General features: G+C 50.6%; 1 protein-coding gene across 1 annotated transcript in view; it reads left to right on the forward strand.

Annotated features, from left to right (window-relative positions):
* Window positions 1-13310, forward strand: part of COL13A1 (collagen type XIII alpha 1 chain) — a 79192-nt gene extending 65882 nt beyond the window's left edge. Inside the window, exons 31-36 of the mRNA XM_058437018.1 lie at window positions 3077-3130; window positions 4576-4629; window positions 6227-6262; window positions 11763-11896; window positions 12829-12906; window positions 13019-13310. Coding sequence (XP_058293001.1) covers window positions 3077-3130; window positions 4576-4629; window positions 6227-6262; window positions 11763-11896; window positions 12829-12906; window positions 13019-13310 — 648 coding nt within the window. The remainder of the gene's footprint in view (window positions 1-3076; window positions 3131-4575; window positions 4630-6226; window positions 6263-11762; window positions 11897-12828; window positions 12907-13018) is intronic.
* Window positions 13311-27431: the final 14121 nt, after the last annotated feature.

Consider the following 27431-nt stretch of genomic DNA (forward strand, 5'->3'; position numbering starts at 1 on the left):
CCTCACCCCACCCCACTCCACACCTGGCCTGTGATCCCTTTTGTCTGTCCCACCGTGGCCTTGTTTTCCCAGTGAATCATGCCTGGTCCCACCTCCGACACCAGAAAGGTGCCATTGATGCTCTGAAGTGCCTTTTCTGGCCTCTTGACCAAATATGGCTGGCCTTCATCTGAATGCCCCTGTACACAGAATACACCCAGGGACCTCAAACCTGCCAGGTGTGGGGTAGGAGGCCACTCCAGCAGCACCGTTCCTGATTCCAAAGGAATGCTGGGTCCAGCCTAGGTGCCCAGCCCTGGAGGTTTGAGCCATGGCCTCTCCCCACCAAACACACCAGTGTCTGTGTGTGCCCGTCATGCTGTGTTGTCTTCATGCTGTGAGCTCTGTCCATCTCCTGTCTTCCCACGAGGGCCTCCTAGTCTTGTGCAGCCACTAGTCTAGTATATGTGGGGTAGGACAGCTTTAAAGGCTGAGCACAGGAGTAGCCTGTAGGAGCACAGAAGCCAGTCCCAGCTCTGTGTCTTATGCACATTCTAACCACCCTTGCACTGCCTATGATGGCACAGCCACCCTGCAACCCAACAAGCTGGTTCATTACAGAGCAAGTGAGGCACACTTGGGTCCTCTCTTCCTCCATTCTTTCTGATTCCAGAAAACAGGCATCATTTACTCTTGACTAGAAAGTACCTGGCCCTTCTGCTTATGACTAACAACTGAAGGATCAGAGGAAAATTCCCTCCTGTCCACCTCCGGTCCCTCCCCTGAGCACCCTCTGAGGTCAACCTTCCCAGGGTGTTGAGCTCACTCGCCCTCAAGTCTCGAGTCCCTGCTCGGGCACCATCATGAGAGCTCTGTGCACCCAGCCCCTTCCAGCCAGGGAGGCCCTGCTCTGTCTGCAGAGGGCTTTCAAGGCCATGTCTGTCCATGGCCCGCATGGAGTTCTAGTTAGCTGGCTGGAGCCACCCTCAGGGGAGGCGAGACCTTGCCGGGGTTCGTGTGTGGAGCGTAGGGGACGCGCTGAAGCACGGGCTCACGGGTCTTCCCAGGCGGCCGGGGGCACTTGGAACTGGCACCAAGAGAAGCCCAGAGCTTTTAGAGGTAGGAGGGTCAAGAGTGACCTCTGTGAGAGCCCCGTCCTACTGAATGCCTATTCTGTGCCCTCATAAATAGGAGGTGACATGGCTTGCCCAAGATGACAGACTTCTTCAGAGCCCCCCACCTCCCTGCACTGATGGAGTTCACACCCTAAACCCTTACATGCAGAGAGCATGCCCCGGCTTCCAGGCGCTATTATGGCTTTGCTCCTTCACCACAGTCCCTCCCTCTCCATCCTTCCCCACCTAGCACACCTGTCTCAGGTGCGGGGCAGGGCTCGGCGATGATCTGTGGTTGCAATCAGAGAAACCAAGACTTTCCTCTCAATGGCTTCTCCCGTTTATGTTAGACCGAGGGAAGCAGTACAAATTCATACACTCTGTCCCTTTGGAACTGAGGCTTTATTTTCCTCATAAAATCAGTATCCTAACTTTAAGGGAAAATGTGGGGGAAAAGATAAGTCTTCCCTGCCAATATTAACATTTATTGAGCACTTCCTACGTGTCAGGCTCAGCACCAAATGCTTGCTATGCATTCATGCATGGAAACCTGGCATGGTCGAGGAGGCAGACACACGTGGTACACACGGGGAAACTGACACTTGGCAAGGCTAAGGAGCTTCTCCAATACCCAGGAGTTTGTAGGCCTCTGAGGCAAGGCCAGCCAGGTGACTCTGTGGCGCTGTGCCGAACCACTGGCCCGAGCTAACTCCTTAATGTTTTTGAGACAGAGTCTCGCTCTGTCACCCAGGCTGGAGTGCAGTGGCGCAATCTTGGCTCACTGCAACCTCCACCTCCAGGCTTCAAGTGATTCTCCTGCCTCAGCCTCCCAAGTAGCTGGGATTACAGGCACCCACCACCATGCCTGACTAATTTTTGTATTTTTAGTAGAGTTGGGGTTTCGCCATGTTGGCCAGACTGATCTTGAACTCCTGACCTCAGGTGATCCACCCGGCTCAGCCTCCCAAAGTGCTGGGATTACAGGCATGAGCCACTGTGCCCGGCCTCCTTTTTCTTTCTGCTGTGCTATTATGGATGCCTACAGCCTTCCTTCCTCCCTTGTGGTTGCAAAGAGGGGCCCTGAGGACATCTTACTCTCCTCTTTGTCTCACGTGAAGTAAGTCATGCCCCACCATTCACAGATACATTCAGAGCACCGGAAACTGCCCACAGCCCAACTCAACTCCTCTTGTCCTCATCTGAAGCCAACAATAGGAGATGCTGAATTAGAGACTTGGTCTGGCCAGGCTGTGAATTGGGAACCTGGGAAGGTGTTGGATGGGGCCAGAGCAAGCCCTGATGCTCCGTGTCTAAGCCATGAGCTCCAATGGCTCCAGCGCCCCCAGCCCCGGGCTAGCGGAGCTCATGACACGCCTCCATGCCAGGCCAGTGTTGGTGCAGACATTGAGCCACCCATATTCACCCGCAATCCAGCCAGTTCCGCAGGCCTGCGAGTGGGGAGAGAAGGCCCCGGCCAGAGGCTAAGGCCAGGGCTGTGGGTCTGCGGTGGGCTGGTGGGGTGGGTATTGGCTGAACAACCCTCTCTCATCTGCCCCTGTGTGTGCGTCCGCATCCATCTCTGTGGCATGAAGACCTTCCCGCTGCATGTGGAGCTGCAAAGCAAAGAGGGTGCCAGCCCCCGGCCCCTACCCCGGGATGGGTCCACTCCCTCCCAAGTGCTTCTGGGAGCAAAACTAAGCAACCATTCTCCCACTGTTTTCAGCCTTGGCAAGCTTGGTTGTGAAGCAAAAGGGCTTCAGTCCACAAATCTGGCTCTGAGGCGTGGGGAGGTGCTCTCTCCCCAACAGCCCCTGAACCCAAAGAGGATCACCGCCCAGTCGAATGACTGCCCTGAACGAGCCTGGCCTCGCCAACCCTGAAAACTGGGCCTTGGACCTTGCTCATCTCTAGGCATCGGGTGGGGCACCCAGGGCTCCCCAGCATGTGGGTACCCTCACCTCTGCTTTCTTTCCCCTTCCCAGGGTACTCCAGGACCAATTGGAGTTCCAGGCCCAGCGGGACCAAAGGGCGAGAGGGTGAGTGTCACTGAGCCAGGGGCCTGGGCGGCCAGGAGGGAGGGGCGTGCCTGGAACCCAACACCAGGGGTCTCAGCCCTCATGCCTGCCTTCTTCCATCTCTTCTCCTGGTCATCCTCACAGCAGCCTGGGACGGGGGTGCTGGTTGTAAAGCTGTGAGTGGACAAGACTTGAAGGGATCAAGGAGATGGAGAGGCCAGGCATGTTGGCTCATACCTGTAATCCCAACACTCTGGGAGGCCAAGGTGGGAGGATCACTTGAGTCCAGGAGTCTGAGACCAGCCTGGACAACATAGCAAGACCCCAACTCTACAAAAACTTGTTTTAAAATTAGCCAGGCATGATGGTGCATACCTCTAGTCCTAGCTACTTGGGAGGCTGGGGCAGGAGGATCAGTTGAGCCCAGGAAGTGGAGGCTGCAGTGAAACATTACTGCACTCCAGCCTAGGAGACAGAGCAAGACCCTATCTCTATTTAAAAAAGAAAAAAAGAGGAAACGAAAAAAAAAGGAATTGGAGAACTTCCTCCACTTTGGCTTCTGGCCACCTTGTGTCCATCTCAGGTTCAGTCTGGCAAGGCCCTGGGCGCCATTGTCACTGGACATGCCTAAACTTTGTAATGATTTAGGGAAACTGCATGGAACAGAGGGCCAGGTGGTGTTTAGATAATTCCTGGAGGACAGCAAGAAGTCAGGAGGCCAGAGCCATAGGCCAGCTCCCATGGTCGCCGTCAAGGGACGTTGGCCATGTCACAGGACTTGCAATTCCAGGCCTGTCCTGCTGGAATGGGCATGTCCGAGGGTAAGGGTAGAGGGCGCCGGCTGAGTGGAGGCAGGGGAGCTGCGTGTCTTTCTATATCAGCTCTTCCCAGCCAGCCCCTGGGTTCTACACACTCGGGGCTCAGAGGTCCCTACGTGGGCATCCGTGGAGTTCTCTGCCTGTGTGGGCAGCTCCCTGCGCTCCCCATCTGCCCACCTTGCTGGCTCTGTCTCAGGTGGGGAGGGCAGGAGCTTCTGCAGAGGGTGCAAGCTTCTCCGTGACCACCAGCTTGGGGAAACCAGGAGGCTGCCCTGAGGGGTGACCCTTGAGGCTCCAGAGAAGAAAGCAAAGCTCTCTTTCTCTTCCCTTTCTCTTTCCCTGCCTTCCTGCTCTGCTTTCTTCTCCCCAGCTTCAGCCTCAGGCCAGCCAGGCCCAGGACACCACAGGTCATTCTGGGGGGCGTTGGGGGATAGGCTCTGCTGGAGGGAGAGTGAGGGGGGCTTCTGAGCCGCCTCCCCAAGGCAGTGTTCACATCAGCAGCACCCCACCTTTCCCATAGCCCTTGCTTCCTGGAGGGCTCTTGAGGGGACTGGAGAGGTTTCCTGTGTTTCATACCAAAGTAGAAAATGGCAAGGAAGATTGTTACCATGTCTGGGAGGATTCATGTATTTCTTTCTCTCATTTCAGGGCAGCAAAGGAGACCCTGGGATGACAGGACCAACGGGAGCAGCTGGGCTTCCTGTGAGTCTCTTGGGATCAGAGGTTCCTCTCCTCCTACCCCTGCCCCCATTAGAAACACCCAGGGCCAGCTGGGCATGGTGGCTCACGCCTGTAATCCCAGCACTTTGGGAGGCCAAGGCGGGCGGATCACGAGGTCAGGAAATCAAGACTATCCTGGCCAACACGGTGAAACCCCGTCTCTACTAAAAATACAAAAATTAGCCGGGCGTGGTGGTGCGCACCTGTAGTCCCAGCTACTCGGGAGGCTGAGGCAGGAGAATCACTTGAACCCAGGAGGTGGAGGTTGCAGTGAGCCGAGATCGCACCACTGCACTCCAGCCTGGTGACAGAGCAAGACTCCATCTCAAAAAAACAAACACACAAACCAAAACCAAAAACAAAACCAAAAACAAAACACCTAGGGCCTGGAGCACAAATCCAGGGCCAAGGGAGAACTCTCATTTCCATGACAGACAAAGCTGCCAAGAGGCAACTGGTGATGGGCTAGCACGCCCTGCTGGGCACTGTGCTGTGAGAGGACCAGGGCCTCTGCCATGCGGACCCTGTAATGGGATGTGAGTCCCTCCCACTGTGTTAAGTGCAGCCTTCCCTCAGCAATGAGTGTGCCACGGCCCCTGCTCTCAGAAGGGGCAGAATCAAATCCAGACCCCTGTGATAGGAGAGGCTTCATGAGCGGAGCAGCTTCCCAGGGGAGCTGGGCCTTGCAGGGGACACCTGGCTTTCCATCGCAGCATGCCTTCCCACCACTTTGTTACAGAAGTTGAGTGTCTGCCTGAGAGAGCCCTCACTTTAGTTTCCCATCCACTGGAGGCTGTGTGTGTTGGTCAGGTACGCACATCTGGGCCAGCCTTGCCTCGTGGTAAATTCCTCTAGCTATAGAATGAAGAGCATTTTGCACCTTGAAAAGAGGGTCTAGCAAGAGCCTGGCAGGAGAGCCTTGGGAACTCACCTCTGCCAAGAGCATTCCTGGCCCCCATAAGCGCATCCTCAGAACTGACCCCTCACCCGTGGTAGTGACCTCGGGAAAACCCAGCCACAGGCCGGAGAGGCGAGAAAACCAGAAGTGTGTTCTTTTTTTTTTCTTTTTTTTTTTTTGAGACGGAGTCTCACTCTGTTGCCAGGCTGGAGTGCAGTGGCATGATCTTGGCTCACTGCAACCTCGACCTCCCAGGTTCAAGTGATTCTCCTGCCTCAGCTTCCAGAGTAGCTCAGACTACAGGTGCCCACCACCACGGCCAGCTAATATTTTTGTATTTTTCATAGAGATGGGCTTTCACTTTGTTGGCCAGGATGGTTTCGATCTCTCTGGACCTCGTGATCTGCCCACCTCGGCCTCCCAAAGTGCTGGAATTACAGGCGTGAGCCACCACGCCCAGCCTGAAGTGTGTTCTTGGCTTTGCTCAGAACTCATCACTTGCCTCTAGGTCAAGTTTTCTGAGCGATTTGCTTCTCTGTCCCCTTTCTGTATAATGGGAATAATTAAACCTGTCTCCGGTGAGTGAGGCATCGGGAGAGTTTGATGAGCCTGGAAGAAAGCACTGTACAGCCGGCCTGTGTGTCCTCATTAACATGCCTTTGTTCCTCTGATCTCTTGCAGGGTTTACACGGACCACCTGGGGACAAGGGAAACCGGGTGAGTCTGAGCCCCTGCACTCGTGCTCTGGTTACTAATGTCTTCATGCTGGGGTGGAATGATCAATCAGTGATTCCTGACCAACATGGCAAACAGTTTTTCCTGATAAGTCATCCTAAATTGAAAGGCTTTACAAGGAAGACCTTAACCCATGGCATGTAGGGAGCGTGGGGCCTGATCCTCACATGGAAGCCTGTATTTTTCCACACAGCAAGGAGAGACTGAATCCCACGGCAGTCACCAGCTTAGCATTGCCATCCAGCAACGAGAGCCGTGTGTCCAGCTCTTTCTAGGTTGCCCTGATTGTGGGCCCCTACATGATCATTTTAGATCCATTGCTACCTTGTCCTCGCCTTCTGAAACTTGGTTTTGCCAGACATTCCAGGCCACTGGTGAGAGAGAAAATAAATTCCAGCTCCAAGAACAAGCAGACAGCTGTTGGAAGCAGCCAACCCTTTTAAAAAATATTACAGCCACTATTTCTCTTGGAAAGAGTCGGCAGGGCTCTGAAAGGACTGCGCCTTCTCAGACCCTTGCTGTCCCTTTGGTTTCTTCCATCTTCACCAGGACACACTTACCAAATGCCCACGGCACCCACAGCCACGTAACAGGGTGTGGCACCTGCCACGGCCTTCAGCATTTGGGCCCAGCAGGGAGAATTTAACTACATCTGACCAAGAGATGGCCTTTGGGTTCCCCTCTGGAGGGTCTCATCTGCTGCTGCATCATGGGGCTTCCTGGAGTGGGGGGCACACCCCCTAGAAGCCAAGTGTGTCTTCTAGCGGGTCCTAAAATCCAAGGCGCTTAGAGGAGAAGGAACAGATGGAGAAACAAGGCCCAGACGATGATTATGTGTTCTGGGTTCCCATGGAGAGTTAGAGGCAGAGCATACAGTCTCCAGAACCCAGGTCTTGTGGCTGATCTTTGCACACTGATACCATGTTTATGCACAGAAAGTGCCAGAATGCCTATGCTCCTATGTGGCAACAGTGAATTACATTCTCTTCAATTCAAGATCTATTTACTGAGCACTCCCATTTTCCTAAGTGCTCTTCACTGGCAGCTGCTCAAAAGCAACTCCGTTTGTCCCGCATCTTCTATAAACAAGAGGGAGCAGCAGCGCCACCCCTGCCCATGGCAAAACCAGGTCTGGAAACCGCCAGAATAAACAGACCTGCTTCCAGATGCTCTAAGCACGCTGGGAAGGACTTTCCTCAGTGTAGCATCAAAGGATTTAGACCTCTAAAATCTTTGATCATTCCACCTCTTCATTGGCATACTAACTCCTTTCAAATGTCTTTCTGACATGTTCTAGTTTTCTTTATTATATTCAATTAGTATTTTCTAAACCTCCTTCTTCAGACTTTTTCAGTTGGCTGGAGACACTGAGCCGTTTGAAGGCTGCAAAATTAGTCCTTCAAGGGACGGTGACCGTGTTGCTCTAGAGGTGGAGGCAGGACAAGTACCCTTGTCACAGACAGGGAGGGCAGGGGCTGGCGGCTCTGATGCTGCAGCAGCTGAGGTTATCGAGTCATCCACGGAGGCCCCAGGAATCAGTGGGAAAGTATTTCGATTCCCCCTCCCCTTTCTGATGTTTGACACACTTTCCTCCATCCCCTTTACAAATTAGGAATGTGTCACTTAGTAAAAGTCAAGTTCAGAAAACAATGAGGTGGCACACACCTTTCTATTGAGCACACCATAAAGAGCCAATTGACTTATTCCCAAAGAGCAGGTTTCCAGTCAAGGGCAGCTTGTCTTCTTCATGCCAGGGATTTGACTCTTAGCATGCCCGAATGTCCTGGAAGAGTCTCCCCTCAATCTTGCCTCCCATTATGACCTTTCTTTTTTTCTTCGAGACGGAGTCTTGCTCTCTCGCCAGGCTGGAGTGCAATGGCGCGATCTCGGCTCACTGCAAACTCTGCCTCCTGGGTTCAAGCAATTCCCCTGCCTCAGCCTCCTGCGTAGCTGGGACTACAGGCGTGCACCACCATGCCCAGCTAATTTTTTGTATTTTAGTAGAGACAGGGTTTCACCATATTGGCCAGGCTGATTTCAAACTCCTGACCTCAAGTGATCCTCCTGCCTCAGCCTCCCAAAGTGCTGGAATTACAGACATGAGCCACTGTGCCTGGCCCAGAGATTTGTTTTATCTTACAGTGAACCAAGATACAACCTTACAAGTATGCTTCTCCATGTCCCATCAAAGGATGGTCTCAGAGCCTCTTTCCTGTTCACGGAAGGAAAGTCCTTGTCATGGTGGGCAAAGGCCCAGAGCCCCAGACCAGGAGCTTTCTAAGGACACACACACCAGTGGAAAGAATATCCTGACCTTGTCACTAAGAGTGCTTCCTTTTGCCCTAAGTAGCTCTGTGAATTTGGCCCAGGAGCCACCTTTAGGGTAAGAAATCAGTCAAAGGATAAAGGGTGGCATGAATCTGGCAATATAATCATTCAGGAAAATTGGGTGTTACTGTGGAGCTGCCTGCAAACTAGCCAGCTGAAAAGGTCTGTGTGCATGCAGTGAGGCTGCTTCTGCTCTCTGAGATGCCCAGCTTTGGGGGGTGAGGGGTGCACGCATGTTTGTGTGTGTGTGTGCATGTGTGTGTGCGCGTATGTGTGTGTGTATGTCTCACTTCCTAAGTCCGTCTTGTCTCCTCACTTCTTCCTCCTCCACTATCTCTTTTGGCCTCTTCCTTTACTGCTTCTCCCCCCACATATGTTCATTCCATTATAATAATCCCACGTCCTTCATCCTTTCCCCTCCCCCTCACCAGCTTTCAGTTTATCTCCTCCAAAGTCCACTGTTAGACATATACTTATGTTTTTAAGAAGCCTTTGCCCCTTGGCTTTATTTGCCCCTTTCTCCCTTACCAGCTAGGGTTCCCTCTGTGCAATGGGTCTCTTTTGTGTCACTGTCTGGGGGTGGGAGGCAGGGAGAATGCAGGTGACGTTACTACTCTAATAGCTTCAAAGGACACCAGATTTGGGGCAATTGCGCAGATTCTTAGAACACAATGCTCCATGGTGTCCGTTACCTGTTGTGAAAGCCTGGAACACGCCAACCGTCTGTTACCCCCGGGGTATCCTGGACTGGGATCCCCCACTCTGGCAGATTTGCCCACCTTCTTCATTAGGAAACTGCTCGTGACCCAGAGAATGAGGGGCCACACTCCTGAGAGCGTTTACCAGGGAGCTTCCCCACCCAAATAGCTAGTGGTTTTGCTGGTCTACCATCTGGGGATGATTTGTGCCATGATGTCCTTGTTGGCAGACAAAACTTCAGGCCGATGGGAATATACCTAATATGTGCGTACATATTTAAACACATGTCATTTTCTAAGTAACAATTTGCATTTTTAGAAAATTCATTTAGAATAATGCACTGGCAGTTGCAGACAACCTCTGGAATAGAGAAATTTGAGTAATTTCCGAAGATCTGGAGGAACATCAAAAATATTATTTTGTTTGTTTGTTTGTTTGTTTGTGAGAGTCTCACTCTGTCACCCAGGCTGGAGTGCAGTGGCACAATCTCAGCTCGTTGCAACCTCTGCCTCCTGGGTTCAAGCGATTCTCCTGCCTCAGCCTCCCGAGTAGCTAGGATTACAGGCTAGTGCCACCATACCAGGCTAATTTTTGTATTTTTAGTAGAGACGGGGTTTCGCATGTTGGCCAGGCTGGGCTCGAACTCCTGACCTCCAGTGATCCGTCCGCCTCGGCCTCCCAAAGTGCTGGGATTACAGACATGAGCCACTGCGCCCAGCCAAAAATATTCTTATCCTCTGCCTTCCTCTAATGAACATCTACCCTGCAGCCTTCCACTGCAGGAACACTGCACATGAAAACCTCTGACCCCAACCTTTGGCTCCTATACTGGCTAAAAAGAAATAATGACCATTATTATCATTATGAAGCAGCTGTCATTTACTGTGCACATACTATATTCCATTATTAAGCATTTAATGTGCACAAAGACCTCACAACATTTTTTTTTCAGACAGGGTCTTGCTTTGTTGCCCAGGCTGGAGTGTAGTGGTGCAATCATGGTTCACTGCTGCCTCAAACTCCTGTCCTTGGCTCAAGTGATCTTCCTGCCTCAGAATCCTGAGTAGCTAGGACTACAGGGACATGCCACCACACCCGACTAATTTTTTTATTCTTTGCAAAAATGAGGTCTTGCTTTGTTGTCCAGGCTGGCCTCAAACTCCTGGCCTCAAGTGACCCTCCTGCCTTGGCCTCCCAAAGTGCTGGGATTACAGACATGAGCCACCATGCCCAACCTCACAACAAATTTTCGAGGCAGGTATTATTGTACCCATTTTACAGGTAAAGAAACTAAGGCTCAAAGAAGTAACTTCATAAAGTCACGCAGCTAACTGTCAGAACCAACTCTGACTTCAAGCCTTTGTTCTAATATGCTACCCAGCCTTCAATGTCACCCTGGAGCGACACTGTTGAAGTCCCCAAGCATTAGATAATCCCCCTTCCATAGAGGAGGGGAGCTCCCAGGAAGACTCTCTAGGGGCATACTGAGCCCCCTTTTTAGGAAACACACATATAAAAATGCAAATGCAAATTCATTACAGAGGTGATACTTCACTTTTAAAAAGAATTTCCCACAGCCCTTCTTTAAATAGACTCTGACACATACAGTATAGGAATCAATTTAGAAAAATGATGTTTACTGTAGCTTTTCAGAAACAAATGAATTCCTTAAACCAACATATTCATATACAAATAACTGTCTGACTTCAGACCAGGATGAACCAGAGACACAGATAGAACAGGAGAACCCAGCTGAGAACCAGGGGCCATCTGTGAGCTCTGGACACACACATACATATGTGCACATGGACACACATGCATACAGGCACACACATGTGTTCATGTGCCCAAGCACATACCCACACACACTCAAACGTGGGCACACACAAACATATACACAAGCACATACCTGTATACTCGTACATACATATACACGCACATGCACAAGCATATATATGCATACACTCATACATGCTATGTTCACACACATCCCAGGGCTCCAAGCAAAATCACCTTGCCTCCTAATAGAATGTCAAAAGGATAAACATTAATTGGGGAAAAAAAAGTTTTCACCCCAAAGCCTTTCAAAAATAGACTCAAAGAGAAGGAAGTTGGTCCCTAGCCACTGTGTTCAGCACAGACCCACGCTGGGCTTAGTATTAGCAAAACTGGCCACCAAAATCTTCAGTCTGTGGTTCCCTCCACCTGCAGCTCTGAGCCCTCTGCCTGTCCTCCCCTCCCCCTCCCACCCACCTTAGCCAAATTCTCAGGTTCCTTGGGGGTGGGGAGGAGGTGGGTATTGACTCCAAATCCTATTGGGGAGAATATCATAATTTAAAGCATCTCTTTTTCCCTTTTTAATTTTATTTTTCTTTTTCTGTCTTTAACCTTAACACATGAATGATCTTAAAGTTTTGATGTTGTTTTTTTTCTCGGACTAAACCATTATTTACAGGGGGAGAGGGGGAAGAAAGGCTCTAGAGGGCCTAAAGGGGATAAGGGAGACCAAGGAGCGCCTGGATTAGATGCCCCCTGCCCATTGGTATGTTTTTGTTTATCACTTGCATTGTTCTGGTTTTTGTCCTTGAGGTTTGCAAGCTGGAAACAAAGAAGGCAAATAAACTAAGATGAGAACCAAATGTCTACACTGATGCTACCAAAATCTATCTGTTCATTTGACTGGTGAAATTCTGCCCGCTGTTGGAGTTGCTTTATAACCACAGCTGCAAGTAATTCTGGCTAAATCCCTTGCCTTTGAATCCTTTTCCTTTGAAGATACAGAGCAATCGATGTGTGGAAGTGAAGAAACCACTAGGAAAGGGATTTTTAGGGGAGGCCTCAGCTCTTAGCTCCAGGATGGCTTTGGAAGCCAGTGTAGCATTTGTGAGCCATGGATTTGCTTTCTTTGTTTCGTGGCCACCTCTGTGGGCCGGTAGTTCAAGCTGTCTGAATCCTCACTTGGTCAGGATGCAGGACACCAGAGTTAGCATCTCCTCAGGGCCACTGATGCTCAAAACTGGGCAGAACAAGGCCAGATGAGGGGCTTCTAATGCACAGCCTCCCAACACTCACCAGCCATCCAGCTAAAACCTTTAAAGCTGCAGACTAGTATCAGTAGTCAGACAGACACCCCATGGGAAGCCTTCTCAAAAGAGCCAGCAATTAATGATGAGGCACTTCTGCTGGGTTTCTCAAGTGCCTTTGAATCCATTTGAAGGTTCTAAAAATTATGATGCACTAAAGTTGAAGTTTGTCTGTGTTTACACTAAATGAGTCTGTAAAGAGAGGAGGATTAACGGAGAGGGGGCAGGTTGTATGTGTGCAAAGCTGAACTCTCCAGAGCACAAAGAGAGCACAAAAGCTGGATTTGGGAGATGGGGGATCACCTGGGATTTAGCCCCTGTTTATAGATACCTCAAGGGTCCTGCATCCTGGCCAGGGTAGGACTGGGCCTCTCCATTCCATGGTTGGAGCTGGCCAGCCTTGACCTGAATAATCATCGTGGTTGGTTTTGTGAACAGGGACACCGAGGTTTTAAAGGAGAGAAAGGGGAGCCGGGGTTACCAGGGCTGGACGGACTGGATGCCCCATGCCCATTGGTATGGCATTGCCCTTGCTTGCCTGCATGGCCGATTTGGGCTTCCCCACGTGTGTGATTCATACTGCATTCCTCCCCAGCCACCCTCCACACTCTTCCGCCATCCCACCCAGTCTCCACTTCCCGCTTCTTCACTCTGTAAATGCCGAGGGTCACCCCGCCAAGGCTAGTACTCTGGGGGCTCCCAGTCATGCCACCCTCTTGCATGCAAAGTTTACCGGGATGTTTCCTGGCTTCCTGCTGCAGCTACTTCTAAAGCACAGCCACTTGATGCGAGCCAGCTCTCCCACCCTGAAGTTGGTTTTGGCTGCCTCTGATACTCATCTCCAAGCTGATTCTAGACAAAGCTGCCACCAGAGACCAGTTGGGAAACTGGATTCTCTGGACTGGTTCTCAGAACCATGACTTATTTATTTTCCTTCAGGCAGTGAAGTTAGTTCAGAATCACTGGCTGAACACCTACTGAAACATGTGAATGAGATGCCTGATCAACCCTGTATCCCCTGCCCCTCCGTCACATGATTTGGGGGACAGAAGGGCATGATTACAGAGTAGACTGAGAAGCTCTAGAAGTGAGGTGGAGGAGGGGCCACCTGCCTATTCTTCCAGGTTGGATCGTGGGTCGCTGCCCAGGTGACACCATCAGAACTAGGGGATGGTCCAGGATTAGGTTTTCGGATCCTAAAGGGTTTGTCCTTCTTGCTTAAATCTCCAAAGACATTACCAGACCCTTCCTTGTCCCTTTCTTTCATGGTCAGATGGCTTCTTACTGAAGAGTCTGGGAGAGACGGAAAGGTCAAGAAGGTAGTTAAGGAGGAGGCAGGGAGACAGCTAAGGACCCCTCCTCCAAGCACGTCCCAGGCAAAGTGGTAGCAGTTTATTCCCGCCTGCCCAGTCCCTCTCTAGGCATGGACAGTCTAGGCCTCCACGCTGATCGTCTTACTGCAAAAGAAGCTGAAGGGAACACTTCACTCCAAGGCTCAAGGGGTTACAGCTCTCCCCAAATTTCCCCAATAGGTTTGGAGTTCAAGAGCTATTTTATCATACCAGTAATAAGAGAATTTGGGGTCTCACATCCCCTCCCTGGGGTCACACAGGAATTCTCTTGAACAAAAGAGGAAAAGATATAAGAAATTATGCTGTGTGACCCGGAGAGGTGGTCGTAGAGCCCCTTGAAGGGCAGTAGGGACTTTTTAGGAGGAGCGTAGGCAACAAAAGGAGAGTGCAGAGCAAGCAGGCAGGTAGCATGCTTCCTGTCCCTGCTGGTCCTGCCAAACCCTGCGCTTGCAGCCTGCACAGCCACCTTTCTCAGCCAGGACTTCCCACCATCCATGCACCAATGGGAATGCCGCTCTGGCCCGCAGAGGCTCCCTTGAGCACCGACCAGGTCTTCCCTTGGCCACAATCCCCTCCCACAATCTGGGCACCTTTAGTTCTGCCAGCAGCTGCTTTGGCCTCTCTGTTCCTCACCATACATTACTTTTCATTCTCTGCCTGCCCTGCCCTCCATATCCCCCGCCACCATCCACACACCAATGGGAATGCCGCTCTGGCTGGCAGAGGCTCCTCTCCCTCCCAGCATCCATGTGACGTGTGTCATACCGCACCATGGCAGGCTGGGGAAGCGGCACAGGGTCACCCTGAAACTGTGGAATGTACCACCTCCCCCTGCAATCCCCTCCCCAACCCAGAGGGGAAAATGAAGGTCACCCTGATTTGACTCTCCATGTAAAATGGCATTTTCTTCTATAACATCCCATATCAATATGTCAATTTTCTATTAATTTTACTGGGGAAGTGTCTTCCCCTTGTTGTTTCTCACTCTGCCTCCTCCTCTGTGTTATTATGGGCTTGGGGGGCAGGGGTAGCTATTGCTCATGACTTTTACTACAAGATAACCAGACTTCCTAAGCCCTCCATATTGGGACCAATCCCTGCTGAATGCCAGGTGATGAGAGGTTTCAGCCCCTGGCGTGGGTAGATGACGTCAGACCAGGGCAGCAGAGGACTCTCATTCCACAGGCTCCCTCAGGACTGAGCACTTGCTCTGGGTCTCCTGAAGCCCCGTGTCCATCTCCTTGTCTGCCCTGCCTGTCTAGCAGACTTGGGCTGAGAACCAGACATTTGCCCTTGGCCCAGCCTCACCTTCCCCACCGGGTCTCTAGATTTCTAGATTCCCCACAGGGTATGCCAGCAAGGAGAGGATATGAGGGCCCAAGAAAACTCAGGAAGGTTTCTGTCACCAAGGGCAGAACACGAACATCTTGAGGCTAAAGGAGCTGCATGGTTGCTACCAACAGAGGAGACCGACAGTGTGCAGTTGACTCCCATGTTGTTACTGCACTTCACTCCCAAATTCCCAGCAAGGTCTAAGGCTTCGCCAGGAACCCTTGTCTTCTTGCCAAAGGCATCTCGGGACCGTCCTGCAATACTCATGAGGTTGCCTGTCCCTTCATGCCCCTCACCCCACCCCAGGATTGATCATCAAAGAAGGACTGTCTACATGTCCTCCTCCCTCTGCTTAGGAAGAGAGACAAATAAGAGAATGAGAAGGCTGGGAAGGCCCTTAGAGGTCACTTCAAGCAACTGTCCTTGCCAAGGTTTTATGGAGGAGGAAACTGAGGCCCCCTTGTGCTGAGTGGCTTACCCGTGAGCAGCCAGCACTCCATAGGGCCACAGCAGAGACTGTTCCTTCATGGCACACAAGGACATCTCTGCTTGCTGGTCCCACAGGCTAGGATAGCCCCTACTGGCCTTGCACTGTAGCTGCATGTGACCTCAACCAATGGGAAAATAGCCGGATTTGTTTCCACCTCCTTCTGAGGTTCTGACCTGTAGTAGAGAAAAGGAATAGACAAGAGTGGGTGGGCCATATCCTGATCAGCTGCCAAAATGTGTGTGGCCCTTGTTACCCCCGTCCTGCCCGCTTGGTGGACCACTGCAGGAAGTCTGAGCCCTCTGCCTTCCTTTCTCCTTGCAGGGCGAAGATGGCTTACCAGTCCAAGGCTGCTGGAACAAGGTAAGGCTTCCCATCGGTTTGCATTGGGGCTCCATTCTCAACAGTGCCATAAAGCTTCCACAGTTTCCATTCTGCCTTGCTACAGATGAGGCAGCAAGACATAGGTCAAATAGTCACTGTCTCAAAGGCAGGGTGCCCATTAAACATCCCATACACTGCATGCTGTTAACGAACATTTAAAAATGCTTCTTAGAACATCAGCAAACCCTACGCGGAATGTCCGTGCAGCCACACAGGTGACATCTTTATGCTTTGTGTGTTCAATGTACGTAGTGTCTTTCCCCCAAGGAACTTCCCCAAGGAGTTCCAGATCATCACTCATAGAGTTCCTCTAAGGTCGTTTATGCCATGTGATGACATGTCTTAGATGTAGGACATCTCAGTTGCTTTCACTCTGAACTCACATGCTACTGTGCCTCCTGTAGGGGCTGTGCTCCTCACCACTCTACCACTCCCCTTGCATTTAAGCTGGCAGAGCTTCATGCCACCACACATGTCACCTGCAGCCAAATCTCTCCTGGGCTCCCAGAGTTCCTATCAACAATGAGTTTTCATTGATTCACACTGGCCTTGGCATTTGCCATCGTTAGAGCAGTCTGACATCATAGGACTGTGCCCTTGCATGTGATCGCCCCATTCAACCATGGCTCCCAGAGCACAGGGCTGCCCAGGCAGACAGGGGCCATCTGCTTGCTAACTAATCCAGATGCCCCGCCTTGGTCCCCAGCAATGGTGGCAGCTGCTATGCTGCCCCATACCATCTCCCTCGACCTTGCCTCTTACTCCAAGTCTTCTCACCAACCCCCCACCACCATTGTCTCAAGGTTCATCCTCATAAAGGGGCCGGAGACTCCAACCTGTTCAAGAATCTGTGCTCAACAAATCCAGTCCTGTTCCAGTGACAGCAGAGTCACACTTACGATGAGATGAACAAGCTCCCCTGTACTAAGATGCCAGAATCTCATTAGTGCACTGGGTTGTGTAAAAGTGGTGAAACCACCAAGACCCCAGGCCAACGCTGACCACCTACTTGCCCGGATACCTAAAGCACCCCCTAACCCAAGAAGGAAAAGCTCAACACTCAAGAGAGATGCCTCCCCAGAATCCATCCCCGGAGCCTGGCCTCGTCCTCCTGCCAAGCTCCACCTAGACCTAGTTAAAGCGCCACAAAAGCAGGTCAGAGGTGTCGTAAGACCTCTGAACCCTTGACCCCTAAAAAAAATTTCCTCTTTAAGGTTGCTGCCAATGGTTAGGAGATAGAAATGGTTGAGCTTAGCAGGGGAAGAACAGCCACTACCAAGAGCTGCAATGTCTTGGAGAAGCAACCAGAGAGCTTCAAGACTACTCATTCACACCTTAAGTCCAATCTGGGACAATGCAGTGGTTACAACAATCAGGCCTCCAAAGGCAGCAGAGAAAGAGAGTGCCCTCTAGTGACCACAAAGGGGATTCACAGAGAGGTGAACTTGGTTTCCTCCCTTCAGGGAGCTAAGGTAGCCACCAGTTTCTTCCACCTAGGGGCCCAGGGTTCCCACAGTTCTCCTGTCCAGAACTCCCATCCAACCCAGGACAAGATTTACCTCCCTTCCTACAAAGGAAATAAACTTCTGCAGACCCACTGAAACTAACAGAACATTGTTTTGTTTTTGTTTTGCAGTGATGCCTCTAACCTTGGATTGGCCTGTGTGTGTTTGTACATAGAATATTTATTTTTATACAGTTTTCACTTTTTGAAAATGCCAGAAGTATGATGCATCTTACAGATTATTAAAAAAGAAAGAAAAACCTGCATATTTTGTACAGAAAATATCAACCTCTTCCCTTTTGTTTACAAGATGTTTTGTATAAGCCTATGTCTCTAATACATTTTTTGTTTGGTCATAATGTCTGCATGATATTTGTGCACACTTATTAAGTATCAAAGCTTAATAAATTACTGTGTCCTGGTGCCAAAGGGGGCCAGCCAGAACTGAGGTGCTGGCTAGCTCATGTGTGAATTCACATAAATGTAGAGGTCCATGATATTTGCTAAGCTAGGTGTGTCCAAGAATATTTTAAACCCTTATGGATTTTCATTATTAAAAATGAAAAATGGCAATTCATGATCCTGATTAATCATTATATTAAATACATTCACTCCTGTGCAAGCAGCAATTCCCAGAAGTAGGGGTCCTCAGAAGTATGGAGTAAGGTTTTGAAATGTGAGGTTCAACAAAGGGAGGGAGGGGAACTTTATTGAGCAATGTATGTTGTTACAGATCCCAAGTTTATCACAGTGCTTGCTGTGTGAGCATTTAGGTTCAGTTGTGCTAAGGGCCCCCAGGGTTTCAAAGGAGCCATTTGCTCTTGCTGTTGGGTTATGGTAGGTTTTTGCTTGTTTGTTTTGCTTTGTTTTGTTTTGAGCTACAGTCCCTAGTACCAGCTATTGCTAATCATGGCTGTTGACTTGATATGAGTTTGTGGGTTCACTCACAACTAGCAGTTGAAGGAGCTTTGCCTCATCTGATGTTCCACTCCAGCAAAGGGCATTCAGAAACATGCCTAGATCTGGGCTTGGGCTGGGCCAATCTGAAGTTGTTTTTATTTTTTTAAGAAATAATGTTATATTGCTTTCCATATTTACAGCATTGCTTAGAAAAGGTCTCAGGAAACCGGTTTTAATGACCAGTTAAGTCTTACCTATGGTGTAGCATACAGGTTTATTGTTAGCTGTTTGACAACATAAATTTGTGCTTCTAAAAGCTTGAAAACAACAAATTACTCCAGTACTTTACATACATCCCCATCTGGTTTACATTTTGCATTTTCTTTACACATCCTTTCTTCCTAGACAACGCAAGTGGAAATTTAACCTCAGACTCTGTCCACATGCTGTCACACAAAACTCTAAATTAGTGGGCTTCACAGTCATTAGACAGAACCCTGCCATGTGTGGGGATGAGGTCACACTCACAAGCACTCATGGTAATGAAATCACATGCAGCTCAGACCCAAAACGTCTATACCAACATTCTTACTCTAAATGTCACTAGCTTAGCTTAGAACTTGGACAACTTCCTCTTCTAAGTCTTGGGCTCCTCATTTGAAAAGAGAAGCAAATCTGGGCAACATAGTGAGACGCTCATCTCTACAAAAACATTTTTCAAAATGTAGCTGAGTGTGGTGACACTCGCCTGTAGTCCCAGCTACTCCGGAGGCTGAGGTGGGAGAATTGCTTGAGCCCAGGAGTTTCAGGCTGCAGTGAGCTATGATCGCACCACTGCACTCCAGCCTGGGCAACAGAGTGAGACCCTGCCTTAAAAGAAAAAAAGAAGGAAAGAAAGAAAAAAGAAAAGTGAAGCCATGCAGTGGTGAACAAGAGTTGATCTCTGTGGGCACAAAGAGGGCTCATCTGAACCCAGGGATGTTTCTTGCCCTGGGTCGGGTTCTCATGGCCCTGTGGCCCAGGGACAACTTCTCCAGCAGCCATGGAGTACTTTTAGAGGACACAAAAATATCTTAATTTTTCACCTTTTTAAATTTAGAAAAAAAAAAAGTGAATATGTAACAATGAATCCAGCCAGGATTGTTTTTGTCTTTCTACCAGCACAATTGTAAAATATAATTTTTTGTATTTTTTTAATGGAGGAAGGCAAAACTGCCCAGGGCCCCCAAAAGTCATAATGCAGCCCAGCCCACATCCTCTGCCCCTTAGAATTCACAGTCACCCTAGCTGCGGGTGTCCCCACCTCCAGGCCACACTTCTCCCCTCCCAGGCAAGGGCCTAAGCAATTAGGGTGTGACCCTGTTCTTCTAACCCCCTCCCTTTCAGGCTCTGGCCAGGGCAATCACAGCTCACTGATAATCTCAGAATAGAGTAGAACATTCACTGGAACCCGGAAAGGGGAGATTCGGTGTTAGCTGAATATCCTGGGTAAATGGGCAAAGAAACCTCTTTTGTTCCAGTCCTAGGGTTATTCATTTACTTATGACACTTTAGCTACTGCCACAAAGGATTCAAAGTCACAAGAATCTATGTAATAAAATAGAAATGTGTGTAAAGAGAAGTTTAAAAGTCAGAGTCAAGGAAAACAAGTAGAGAGGAGACAGTGGTGGCTGGGAAGCCCAGGGGATGGGGAAGGTCCTTGCCGTAACTGAGGCAGGGTCACACACATCACTTCAGGCCACCTAGTGGTCACAGAAAAAAAAAGGCTCGGCCTGGTTTCGGAGCCCACACTGCCCTGCCCAGTGGGTTGCAGCCCCCTGAGGTTTAGCCCCGTGTGTGTAAACACATTGTCTCCCCACACGGTTGTTGCTGCCACAGTACTCAGCCAGGACCCCACCCTATCACTGGACTGCACCCCAGGCTCCTGACTTCAGGCCCCTGCCCCCAAGCCTCTCCACTTGAATCTTGGCCATGTGTCAAATGCAGTACAGGGAGAAGAGAAGTAAAAAGACACGTGGTCAAAGAGTTTGCACAGTAGCTGTGAGTCCATACTAACGCCCAGCAGACCAGGACAACCAGGCGAGAAGGAACAATCCAGTGATGGAACGGGAGATGCAGGCACTTTGCAGGAGGGACCAGGGAAAGGCCAGCCCTATGGGCAGAGGCCACAGAGGGCTTGCAGAGGAGAAAGACATGCTGTCTGTTTTGGGGGACTTGCGGCACCTCCTGGTGAGAACTGCCTGCCCAGGGAGCCAGAGGTGCACCGAGCCCTGCCCACTGAGCATGTTGGTGAAAGTTCTTTGTAAATTGTAAGGCACTGGGTCTTAAGGCCGTTTGTCTCCTGTAGTTCCTCTGTCATTCCAGTGTCTGTGGCTGTGTGCTCTGGCACAGCAGGACACATGCCTAGCATTGTCCACCTGGATACCTGCAAAGAATGAGCCAGTACCCCATGGGTGACAGTGTGACCGGGTCATCTGGGCCCGAATGGTGCCTCTCCCCAAGGCTGAGACTTATGTGGTTGTGGTCATGTGAGCCAAGGGAAGCCACATTGCTTCCCTTGCTGAGGGAAGAGGAGGCTCCTTCCACACATGCCCACCCCGCCCCATCTCAGCCCCACCCAGTGCTGGCCTCCCTTCCCCGGCCCTGCCTTCACCTGGCAGAATGGGATAGGATGGAGCTGGGGAGGGTTGTCGTTAGCCCATAAGAGGAGGAGGGCACTGGCCAGCAAGTCCAGAGACTCAGCTTCTAGTTCTTTCTCTACCATTATCTCACTGTGTGGCTTGGGCACCTTACTCCAGGTCTTAGTTTCCCCAAGCGTCAAGTGAAGAAGCTGGACATGGATGACCTCCATAAAACTTTCCAGCTCTGACACCCTGAGGCCCTCTGGCCCCACAGGCAGGTCACCTCCTGGGAGGATCGTGGAGACTGGAGTACTCCATGTCCCCCACCACCTAGAGTTATTTGGCTGTGACATTATGCATGGCATTGGTTTTGCAAAACTGTGTGTGGCATGTGTGTGCTTTGTAACCCCAAATAACAAAACTCGGAGTAGGCTTGTGCCACCCAGGAGTAGGGTGAGCGGGGTCAGCTTGCCTTAGGGCAAGAACAGCTGTAGGAGTTCTTTCTCACATTGGTGTCGACATGGAGGATGTATCAGAGAGAAAGCAATACAGCACTGGCCACCTGCAAAGCCCCAATAAACATTCAGGGACATTGCACTGGCATGGGGAGGCCCACCCACCTCCCTCCTCTCAGGCCCTCTGTGTCCCTCCCATTCACCACCCCACACACTCCCCCAGCGTGTCTCTCCCCTTGCCCTGGACTTGGACACATTTTCAGCCAGCTTGAGACATCAAGCACCCAAGACTCCACATCATTTCAAAAGAAAAGAGCAGGCTCCCTGTGAGTGTTCAGAAAAAAGGACACCACATCAAGATGTGGAGCAGAGAAGGAAAGCAAGGGCAGGAGCAGCCGTTCACCTCTCAAAGGAGCAGAACTCCCAAGGGGTCGCTGAAGCAGGAAGCCCCTCACTGTGGTGAAGGAAATGGGAGGATGGTGCAGGGAAGGGAGCCATGTCTTAGCCACTCAGGCAGAATTGGGTGCAATCCACATGCAAAGTGACCTCTGGCTGCTAGAAAAGTTTGTCTCTGAGAAACAGCCAAGCACCTGTGGAAGGAGACTTAGAGGGAGGTAGAGGGCCACGGCCCCCTGCACCCCAGGGCCTTCCCCAGCAGGCCCACCTTCTTTCCAGGGCCTGCCACTCGCCCTGCGCACACACTCTGCTGCCCCTCCACATGCTTGCCTGAGCCAGGCCCTTACCTGGAGATGCCATTTCTTTTTATCTGCCTCCTTTCCAGGCCCAGCTCAGATCCCATGGCCCTGGAGAGATGGTTCTGGGCTCCTCAGTTGGTGGAGTCTCTCCTCCCTGCAACTGCCTGGAACTCAGTATTCTTTTCTTCCTCCACTTTATGTGAGAGTGTGCAAAGGGGCTCTTCCATTTTTGATGGTGAACTCTTAAAGGGCAAGGACTTTCTTATTCCCAGGCTCAGGAGGGACCTAGCGCAGTGTCTCCCCTACAATCCAGCCCTCCACGGGGCCTCATATACATATACCACCTGCTGAGTTATCAGCCAGCTGTGTTAAGCACCTGCTGTGTGCAAACACTGTGCTTCCTGCCAGGCTGGGAAGGAGAGGGAAGAGGCCCCTAGGACTGTAAGACCCAGCTCCTCCAGGAGCTTCACCAGAGCACACCCAAGAGCACACCCATCCACCCTCCAGGAGCTTCACCAGAACCACCAGGAGCACACCCATCAGGGACAAGTGTGCTAAGTGCTAAGTGAGGGGTACAGCCAGCTAGGGCAGGGGTGCTGAGGACAGAAGCTCCTGTGGTGGCCAGTGTGGACAGAATGAGCAGATGACTGAGTCAGCTGAGAGGGGTGTTACAAAGCAGAGATGGAGAAGCTGGCCCTGCACGTAGGCAGTCCCCACCTTGGGCTCAAGCTCCTTTCCTCGATAGAATCTTCCAGTGAGCTCAAGCCTGGGCCATGCTCGCTTCTCAGGTAGGGGAGGACAAGTGGGATGGCGATGGAAGGAAGAGGGTAGAGAGGGCACCTCCCAACTCTGAGGGGCTGGGAGTCTGGCAGCCAGTGGCTGGGGGTGGGGGGATGTCCTGGCCAGGGAGGCACCCTCGGATGTGCCTATCATCAGAGAAGTTCCTTCTCAAATGCCCCTTCTCTATACTTCCTCAAGGGCCAGAGTCCTTGGTTAGTCGCCAAGAAGTGAAGCCAGCAAGCCCAGAGCCTTGGGGAAAGCACCTTGCCTTGGAGGAGGAAGGAGGTGGAGAAGCTGCCCCTGGACAGAGGGTCGCCGGCCGAATCTTTCCAGGGGGTACCTGGTTTGAGGGGATGATCAAAGTGTATTGTGACTTCAGGAGTGCGTGGATGGGCCTCTGTCCTCTCCAAGGGCTAGAGCTCAGCCAGGAAAGCCGAGGCCCCCACATCCACACACCTCCAGCTCTCGTGGCCTGCTGAGGTGTCTGCTGCAGCCCCAGCCAGGGCCCTCTGCTGTTGCTGCAATTTTGAGGGCTCTCGGACTCCTCTTGCTCATGAAGAATTGTGGTTCTGCGAGCAACCTCTCTGCAGAAGGGGCTGTCAGCGCCATCCTGATCTGACTTGGAAAGCCTCCTCCCGAGGCAGGCCAGGCAGCTGTCACCTCTCCCACCTCTTCTCAACAGAGTTCCTTCAATTTCCTTTGGTGCTGCCACCATCAACCCTGTTACTTCCTGGGCTCTTTCCAGTGTCATAAGCAGACAAATGTACCAAGCTGGAAAAGCAAGGAGCGTTTGTCTTAGAAAGGACGGAACCGCAACATAACGGAGGAGAGAAGCCCGGGAGTAAGACTGGGTGGCCATGCCGGGCGCCCTGGGCTGGTCCTCAGAACCAGGAGCCTCACACATCTAGTCTGGTGCCCAGAGGTGCCCCAGCCAGTACTAAACTGACACGGACAGAGGCAGCAGTCTATGCAGTTTCAGGAGGGTCTGAATTAAACCCTCTTCTTTTAGCAAAATTGTTGAAGGGACAGTGGCTGGAAATTAACCACCTTACATCTCCCTTTGTCATGACACTCAAACCACCTCGCTGCCTGCTTCTTCAATGAATAGAATGATCATATCTTCTTGTTCTATCCAGGACACTTCGCAAGTAAGAAGGGCCCTGGTAGTCATTAGGCTGTGACAGCAGATGTCAACCTGGCAAACCAGCAGGTGGTCACAGTAACAATGACCCAAAACCCACATCATCCTCCAGCCCTTCCAAGCCAAGCTCTGGCAACAGCTCAACCCCTCCTGATGCCTCGTAGCTGCAGCCATTCACCGATGGCCTCAGGTGTCCACAGGGCCAGGTGGACATTGTGTGGAGAACAAAGGTGAATATGCCCCTGTTCTCACCTCCATGCACCTAGGGGAGTGGGATATGATCAGAACACAAATGACAACTCTCACCGAAGGCAGGACACACAGGCCAGCGGAAGGCAGAAATGAAGAGCAGGGGACATTCAAAGGAAAGAAAGATCTTGAATAAACAAACATTTGGAGGGAATTTTTCCCCGAGACTATTTTAAGATGGAGAGGCTGGGTCGCCAGGGTTACCAGACCATTCTGGTGATTTGACTTTAAATTCTGGGATTCTGACTTTAAATTCACAACAACATCTTTCCTCGGCCCTGGTGGGCTAAAGAAAATGCTTTAGAGCAAATTTAGTGTTTTCTCCCATTCATAGTATCTGGCCCACAAGGCTTGTGGGTTAAAGTACACTCCTGATCTTCACTTGATAACCTCAGCTCTCTCCTCTCTTTTTGTCCTTATTGTAACGTAGGAACAGCAGCCTCATTACATGGGGAGGAGCAGTATGTCCAGGGCTGCAAACAAATTGCACAGGTCCATTGCAGCCCCATTGGGGTCAAGGGCACATGTGCATGACTGGATGTGGCAAAAGTCATAGCTAATGCACCCAGATGGTGATCCAGATGTGATGTGAGGCTCAGTGGGTACTTAGAGATGTTTCACAGCCAAGTCAACCAGTCGCCCAACCCTCCTGCCCTTCCCAGGGCATGGCAGAAATAAAAGGCATCCCTACTTAAAATGACACACGTGTGAGTGGGTTTGAGGATTCCAAATGACTCAGAGGATCCTGTATGTTTGTATATAGTCAAATGGTCTTCATCTCCTGCCAGCAAACCACCCCGCTCTAAACCTACAACAGTCGAGGAAGACAAACCCATCACGACCACCTTCTAAGAAGACACAGCCCAGTCCCAGGGCTCACTGTAAGATCACAAACGCAGTGAAACTGCTTGCTAAGAGACATTTTTCTTGCACTCCACTCATTCCAAAGACAAAGCATTTTATTGCAAAGTCTGCCAAAATAAACGTGCCTGCAACTCCCCCAGCCAGTGGGAAAGCACTCGGGCTGGGATGGGAGTAAGGAGATCGGGTGCTTGCTCCGGCCACAGCGTGCTAGCAGAGTGACCGTAGGCAAGTGCCACCCATGCTGTGAGCCTTCAGTCCCTCATGTGTGACCTGGGGCAGGCACTGCCTACCTCCCAGGTGATGTGAGGGCTATCTCTGTGGAAGCACTTGGAACACTGTAAAGAGCCATGCAAAGGCTAGACAATGCGATTGCTAGTGTTTGCTGTTCAGAAAAACAAAAAACAAAAAATAACCTTGCTTTTCATAGACAAACCCCAATTAAATGGAATCACTTGAGGAATGGTTCATTAAAATTTCTGGTGCAATTAGGTTCAAAGAGGCCCTCCTCGGAGGCATGAAGAAGGCCTTACTGATAAACATTGTGGACACTGAGTAATGAAGATGTGGAAATGGTGGCCAGCTTGCGGAAAGACATGAGGATAGATCTAGAAAGTTGCTTTTTCAAACTGAAGTCAATCAATGTTCATAAGGGATTTTTTTCCCTTTCTCCTAGAAAAGTCAGCAACTTAAAACAAATTATTTTTGCTTTAAAATTCCAGTTCCCCTTATTGCTGGTTAAATGAGGTTTTTCTCTTCAGAGGGCTCCAGCCTGTGATATTTCCTCCATCCTGGTCCTGCCCCCACCTCCCTCCGTCTTTCTCCTGCCCACCTGTGCCCTTGGAGACACGCTGGGCAGACTCCCCATGTGATCAATCTGACGTCTTAAGTTTAAACGTCATTACCTCAGTATATCAGTAGAAAAAGTTCTATTTCATTGTGTCTTGTGGCAAACTGCAGTTCGGTTAATGGAGGGTTTCGTATACTTTTAAAAGTAAGTCAGGCTGGGTGCAGTGGCTCACCCCTGTAATCCCAGCACTTTGGGAGGCCAAGACGGGCGGATCACTTCAGGTCAGGAGTTCAAAACCAGCCTGGCCAACATGGTGAAACGCCGTCTCTACTAAAAGTACAAAAAATTAGCCAAGTGTGGTGGCGGGCACCTGGAGTCCCAGCTACTCAGGAGGCTGAGGCAGAAGAATTGCTTGAACACAGGAGGCGGAGGTTGCAGTGAGCCAAGATTGCACCACTGTACTCTAGCCTGGGCAACAGAGTGAGACTCTGTCTAAAAAAAAAAAATATATATATATATATATACGAAAGTAAGGCAGAACCTAATTTTCAGAATTGCATAATGACGGTCACAGCTGACCGACTGGTTCCACGGATTAGGCACTAGGAAAAAAAGATTTTCCAGAGTAATCCCTAGATGATGAAAGCACGAACTCATTGCTTTTTTTCTTGCGGTAGTTATTTTTGTTAAGGACCTGTCCATACTGCAGGCAGTGGGTATTTTGTATGGAAGAAGAAAACATTTATCTGCATACAGTTTGCTGAAGTTTTTTTAGTCATTTCTGTTTCAATGTAAAGGCAAGGGTCTTCATTTTGCTAACTGTTGTACATTTCCTATGACTTTTAAAAAGTTGTTTCCCCTGAACTCTGCTTTGGGACAGAAGCACCCCTGGTGAGGCCATCTGGTGCTAAGCCCCCAATGTGAGGCCTTCCCGGCTCCTCACCTAAGGTTTCCCAACCACATACATGCCCAACCTGACCCTTGCCAGAGCCCCCTGTCCACCCTCATGCCTCTTACCAAAAAGAAGTCATTTCCCCAAACCCAGGGGCTTTCCTGGGCTGACAGGTCAGTCACCGTCTCTGTGTGTGCCATGTTCACATCCTTACGGAGCCCCTGGCTCACATCTCCTCATGGTACCAAGCAGATGGTAGGAGAGCTTCAGAGTCTTCTACCTTCTTGCTGCTCTTTGGCGTGTTACCAAATGGCCTCCAAAGCTCCAGAGCAAACTCTGACCCCTCACGGAATCTGACCCCAGTCCTTCAGCTCTGATAGTTCCTTTGGCCATAGCTCTCCCTAGCACAGTCCCATTTCCTTGTGGTGTCCCCTGACGATTCCCCACCCCTTTCTCTTGCATCCCCTTCCCTTGTTCTCTGTTTTCTTTATTTTTCAATACTCTCTTATCGGCTCCTCACGCCCAGACCCCTTGGCTCCCTCCCCTGTTCCTGTCTCCATCTCTTTTTGTCTCCATTCCGATGTCCCTGCCCGTTCCC

The sequence above is a fragment of the Hylobates moloch genome, unplaced genomic scaffold, assembly GCF_009828535.3.
Source record: "Hylobates moloch isolate HMO894 unplaced genomic scaffold, HMol_V3 SCAFFOLD_3, whole genome shotgun sequence".
NCBI classification, from domain to species: Eukaryota; Metazoa; Chordata; class Mammalia; order Primates; family Hylobatidae; genus Hylobates; species Hylobates moloch.